The 6418-nt window shown below is 61.4% G+C and overlaps 1 protein-coding gene across 1 annotated transcript in view; it reads left to right on the top strand.

Moving 5' to 3' along the window:
- Positions 1-1945: 1945 nt before the first annotated feature.
- The window catches only part of VOLCADRAFT_118846 (uncharacterized protein), a gene marked incomplete at both ends in the record, with an annotated part of 6498 nt that continues 2025 nt past the window's right edge, over positions 1946-6418 (top strand). The window contains 3 exons of the mRNA XM_002954738.1: positions 1946-3016; positions 3236-5938; positions 6259-6347. Of these exons, the coding sequence (XP_002954784.1) occupies positions 1946-3016; positions 3236-5938; positions 6259-6347 (3863 nt within the window). The remainder of the gene's footprint in view (positions 3017-3235; positions 5939-6258; positions 6348-6418) is intronic.

The following is a 6418-nucleotide window of genomic DNA, read 5'->3' as shown; positions in this document are numbered from 1 at the left end:
ACAGATCGTATCGCCAGGGGGCGGGAAGACAAACGGGGGACGAAGGACCAGTTTGCATGTTCGGTGAAAGCCTTCATACCATGTACGGTCGAGAAGGTTCACAACATACGAGGCGCTGGAGTACGGAGTATTTCAGCCCAACCTCGAAACCCCCAATGCACTACCGCCGACTGTGATACTGTCACATGTCAACGCCGTTCATGCATCACGCTTACCGGTGCTATTAGCTCCATCCAGGTGACCGAGCATGGTCCGGTCCCTGCTTTGCACGCACTAAGGAAGCGCATGCGCAGAACTGACGCAGTCAGACAAGCGCAGCAATTTTGGCAAGTCCAGGAAATGGGAAGAAGATACACCTCTCCACCAAGCAATGACCCCATTGCCCCGGACAGGCCCTCCCTTGCCCTCAGTGGAGTGGAGTAACAACCCGATGACGTGTAGCCCTAGGCAAGCGTAGGGCATGCTAGGTCAAGCCTTTCTCAGCGCTGGTGGCCATTCAAGAATCGCTTACATGGGCGATGCAGATGCGACTCGCAGATGGTGTAACTTCACGTGGAGAGAGGTTGCTAGGGACAAGTACCGGCGGTCGCCACCTTGCCGCGATCGACCTTGCAGAGGCAGCAGTGATTGTAGCTCGTAAGGGGCCACGCGGGCAGCAAGGGATAAGGGGAAAGGAACCGTTAACAACTGTGCGACGCTTCAGTGAGGATGGAGGTGTGGCTCCAGGGCTCGTTAAGCAACCGCTGCGGGGCGAGGGTGCTTGTCGTAACAGCAACACGTGAACAGTGCGCATTGCGATGCAAAGCGGAAGATAAACGGATGCAGGTGCGCCCTGCGGCGGGTACTTCTGTGATGGCTGGGTGTCCGGGGTGCTGTGTTGTGTTGGGTAAAGATGCGATGCTGCCGGACTCTAAATAGATCAGAGGTCACCGTATGAGCTGCCGCCATGCACGCTTGTGTCGGGCATGTGCAGCCATAGGGGTATTGTGCGGGGACGTGCTTATCCTAGGCACTGTGATGTTATGTGAATGAAGCCGCGGGGCACTCTGTTGCTGTATGGCGAAAACAGGGTAAGCAATCGGCATGCATCAAGGGAAATCCGCTGGGCGACCCGCGGGTCAGCTGTGACACTTTTACTGCCGGGTTATCGGGGCAGCCTGTAAATTGCCAAACGTGTTGAAATTACGTGTTGCAATCGGCGTGGATGAGGCTATGTCAGCGAAGGGGGGACTCAACGAGCTACCAGGCTTGGTGCAGACTTTTCGCTAGTGCGATGGGGATGAAGCAAGCCATTTAATAGGCTGAGCAGCAGCAGCAGCACTAAATTTGACGCCGGGGATTATTGTCGCGCCCTTCGCAAGTGCGAAACGGTTTCAACTGCCAGGTACAAAGATACAGGTTTCAGGGACGCGCTCAAAAGGATCCCCGCCCGGAAGATTATCTATGTTCTCCAGCTGGATATGATGCGTGAAATGCATATTCAGGAAACCCGACTGTAAAACTGTCCTGCAATGGGAAACATACAGCACAGTGCGAACAACATCAAAATGCACAATGGCTTGCCTGAAAGTCAGCCGTATGAAACAGCGAAACGCTTGATAGGGTACGAACACGGCAGCTTCTTACAACAGCTGTAGGTGATGGCAGCAAATCCTCTTTCCTGAACAGAACTTGTAAGCCAATTGTTGCACCCGCGGTTTCCTTACTTCCATTGGTATGCTGAGAGTTTCGTCTCCAATCCAAACTCTTAACATCCAGGCCATTTCATGGTTATGTGTACCATGAAAATATTTTGTGTAACGTGCTCTACCGGTACAGTGCCGAAGGACCAACTTGTAAACAGGAGAACAGCCAGAATGACCCGCGTTCCCCATACGCCTGTGTACACCTTAGCGTAGGCGAATGGCAATCCACATCCCATAGATTTGCATGGAGAACGTGCTACATGGGGTGCTGGTGCTCGACAGCGAATCCGCCTCAACAAAGCAACTCGGCGGAAAGCCCTTTCACATCGTCGGCAGGAATAGCGCCAGCACGAACGTCCAATGTGCTGGGAACTGCCAAGTCATCCTTCCAACTAGCTGACCAGAATCTCCTATTGACCTTACGCTCCAATCGAGACCTTTTTGACCCGAGCTCCATTGTGGACTCCGGATGCAGTATTCCAAAAGAACCTAGCATTCCATCTGGGGGAACTGCACCTGGTCAAGAAACTTCGCGCCAGGACCAGCGGCCATCGACTGGCTTCTGGCAACTACCAATAATACATTCCACAAATGCCGGTTGCACACTTCAGCCGCGAAACGGCGACTTCGAGGACCACGCTGGGCAAGACCTCTTAGCAGATGACCCTGATGGCGAGTTAGTCTGCGGGGCTGCGTCCCCGGCCATCGACGTACCAGCCGCAGGTGCTGACCCTGGCACATTGATAACCGGTGGTGACACTGCCCGCGACAGTGATGTCCTCGACGAACTTGGCAACGACAGCGACAGCAATCTTCTCAAGTCCTCCCAGAACCTGCTGCAATCGGTCGTACCTCTGCTGCTCAGCCCGTCTACCGCTCCCGCCACCGCGGCGGCCCAACACACTTGTATCGGTGGGCCACAGGCAATCGCCGGTAGTGGCGGCGGAGACGATGCCTCCAACGCAGCCCCGCAGTGTTTCACGCCTGCAGCAGCATCCCTTCCCAGACCGGGCACCGCGGCCACCGCCACCGCCGCAGTTCCCCCATTCCCACATCCCGGCGGCACGTCGGAGAGCATGCAGTTCACCGCATTCACCACCACCACCGGCGGGGGAGGCGGAGGCGGCGGCCCTGCCGCCACCGCCATGGGGAGGCGGCCCGCCTTCATCCGCGGCCTCACGCGCGACTCATTCTTGATGAACAACACCACCACGGGCGGCAATACGGCCTGCAGCGGCTACATGCTGCGCACCGGTACGGGACGTGGGGGGGAGATGGTGCTGCAGGCGGACGCCAACTGGCTTCCATTCCAGATGGGTAACCCGCTGCAGGTGAGCCCACCATGTACATGAGCCTCCTCGGGATGGGGCGGGGTGGAGTGAAATGGAATGGGGTGGGGTGGAGTGGAGTGGAGTGGAGTGTCAAAGGCCGGCATCAATTTAGCAGCACGTGGTTGATAAGAGACAAGGACATCGTAGGCCGTTATTCTTGATGCGTAATAATCATGATGGAATCCATTTTTCGTTGGCCGTTGTACGGCTTGGCCCCAGGTCCAGATCGGCGAGTTGCTGGGCCGTGGTGGCTGTGGGTCTGTGTATCGAGGCCAGTGGCGCGGCCGCCCCGTCGCCGTCAAAGTGGTGCAACAAATCGTGGCGCCGCCGGCTGGCGCGGCCGCTGCCACCGCTGCCGCCGCCGCCGCCACCAGCGGCGGTGAGGCATGTTCTGCGGCGGCGGTGCCGCCACCGGTCATTACGCCGCTTGTAGACTATTTTGATTCGTCTGATGGACGAAGCCAGCGCGACAATGTGAGGAACATTTGTACGGACGACGGTGACGGCACCTTTGCGGCTCGTGCGCCGTACCTTCCCGACGCGCATGCCTCCGTCAAGCGCCTCCGCCACCCTAATGTCCTGCGGACGTTCGCTTACGCGGTACTTAGCGCGGCCCCGCAGCTTGGCGGCGTACTGCCAGCTCGTCACGAGCATCACGTGGTTCTGGAGCTATGCGACGGCGGCAGCCTGCGCGACTGGCTGGACCAGTTGCTTCAAGCTGGCGGCGCCGGCGATTGCAAGGAATGTCGTACAATGACGACGCAGCCGGTGCCGGCAGGTAGAGAGAACCAGCCGGATCCGCCGCGCCCCGGCGGCAATGGCGGCGGTGGCATGGATGCGGACGCGCTGGCGGCGGCACGGGTGGCGGCGCGTAATCCCTTTGAACGGGCGCCGGCGCAAGCGTGTTGCACGAAACGTGATACTGCTAGTGGTCCGAAGGGGGAACCGATCCTGGAGGAGCGCAGGCATGCGCTTATCCTGGGGCTGCAGCAGCAGCAGCAGCAGCAGCATAAATTGCAGCACATTGCCGAAGAACAGCAGCATATCGAACCGCAGCCATCTGGCCATGTGCAGCTTGACCCACACCGCATGGAACCGCCACCACCGATGCAGCACGATGCTCTTCCGCCGATGTCACAACAGCCACAGCAGGTAACACCGCCACCGCCGCTGCAGGAGCTACAGCCGCGGCAGCAGGTACTGCCGCCGCCGCTACCACCACCATCGCCAGCACAGCTGCAGCAGCAGCATGCGGCGCCTCCTCCGGCTCCAGCGTGTTTGGTGGCCGCCGAGGATTGTTCGGGAACTGGCAGCGGCGGCGTAAAACGACTGCCAGCGGCAGCAGCGGCAGCGGGAACGTCGTCAGGGGTTTCGTCCGGCGGGGAAGGGGCTCCGGCGTTGGCGGAAGGACTTCCGTCCTGTACGACAGTGCAGTGCGGACCAGCATTCGCAGCCGTCGATGGCGACGACGCGGCGCCACCTGCTTTTGCGCCGCTGCCGGCGGCGGTACGGCAGTGCTCGCTGGCTGGCGGCAGAGAGTCGACGTCCGGGACCGTTTCCCGTCGCCTGCCGGGCCTTACGCCAGCCCAATCAGAGCAGCTACAGCTCTTGGGAATGGACTGGGTGTCAGATAGTCAGTTGGGAATAGAACTGTACTGCCGGCAGTCGGCTGGTGGGCGGGTTAACGGTGGCGGCGGCGGCAGCGAGGCTGGCGGCGTCGTGGCGTCGTCGATGTCGGACCCCAGCGCTGGCATGGAGGGCGTCGTAGGGCTGGACGCCGGCGGCTGTGGCGGCGGTGACGGAGAGGGCGGTAATGTGCTGCTGCAGCGGCCGTCGGCACCGGCGCCGCCGCTGGCGGCGCCGACGGAGGTGGGTGAGCTGGCGGCGGATTGGGTGGACGCGACGCTGCGCGACTCCCCCAACGGTTCCTTTTGCTCCGGAGCCGCTTCCACTATGGTGCGTCCAGAAAGCAGCAGCTGCGTTGGATTCCATGCCGTACAACAGCACTGTGTGGTGCTTGATGATAACCTTGACGACGACGATGACGACGGCGGCGGTGGTGGCGGCGGTGGTAGCTTGTACAACGGCAGCGGCGGCGGCGGCAACGCGGAGTTGTTTTCTGAGTTACGGCTTCATCATCAGGGGGGCCGGTTGGGTTTGGTGGAGGAGGGGTCAGGGGAGGGCCGTCAAAGCTCAATGAGCAGATGCGGCTCCGCCGCCGCCACCGCCTCCTCCACCGCCGCCACAACGACGCCCACAGATACGACCGGCATGGCCCGCGTGGAGGGTCTTTCCTTTCGTCGCGAACCCACAGACGCGAGCACCCTCAGCAGCAGCGGCGCCGCCGCCGCCGCCACCGCCGCCTCCACCGCCATCTCGTCGGGAGTGCCGCCACCGCCGTCGCCATCCCAGCTGCCGCCGCCGTACACGCTTCGAACAACATTACCGACGGAGGTGTCCAAGGAGCCATTACCGTCGCTGGTGACGTGGGGCCGTACGACAGCGGCGGCCGCGGCGGCGGCGGCGATGCCGTCACGGCTAGGACCCATCTCCCCAGCGGCAAGCAATGTCGCCGCTGGGGCTGCAGAGACATGGGGCGCGCTGGGGGCAGCTGCTCAGCTGTACGGCAAAGAGTCCCCGCAGCCGCAACCGCTCAATGGCGAGTGTGATACGAGCACAGTTACGACGCTGCTGAATCGGAGGGCTGTGGGAATGGTGAACTCAATCCTGCGGGCCGCCGGCGTCAACGTCGGCATCGGCGGCGGCGCATTGCCGGTGGCGGCGGCATCGACGGCGCCATCGCCGCCGCCGGTGGACCCGATGAATCCTGCTCAACTGCGCCACCTGGTCACGGCTCTGGATTGCCTTGCGGAGATTGCGTCAGGGCTGTCGTACTTGCACGGCGTCGGCATGGTGCACGGGGTGAGTCACAGTGTTTTCCTTGTGACCCCCTTCTCTTCCTCTCTTTCTCCTTTCCCTCGTTTTTCAATGGGCCCCCCCTTCCTGTGCGGCGGAAGTGGCCCCCATATCAACGGGGGGGTGGGGCCCTGTCCTGGCCCGCCCCGCAGTGCCCGGTCCTGCACCGTAGCCGCCCTGATCTACCTTGCCAGCAGCACAACAAAACGAAATGCTCCGCCCCTCCCCCGGCCTCTGTGTTGTTCCTCATCTGCTTCGATTTTCTCAACCCCCAATAACCCCTCTTCTCCCCCCCCCGGCCTCTTCTCTCCCATCCCCGTCCCCAGGATGTGAAGAGCGGCAACTTGTTACTAAAACTGGACCCCCGACATCCCCGGGGCTTTGTACTCAAACTGGCCGACTTTGGGTTTTCAAGGTGGGGTAGGAGGGGTAGGAGGGGGGGGACGGGAGGGTCGGGGGAAAAGGGAGGGTCGGGGGGGGGGGCCG

This window comes from Volvox carteri (genome assembly GCF_000143455.1).
Source record: "Volvox carteri f. nagariensis unplaced genomic scaffold VOLCAscaffold_45, whole genome shotgun sequence".
In the NCBI taxonomy this organism is placed as follows: Eukaryota; Viridiplantae; Chlorophyta; class Chlorophyceae; order Chlamydomonadales; family Volvocaceae; genus Volvox; species Volvox carteri.
This window is presented reverse-complemented; position numbering and strand designations above follow the sequence as displayed.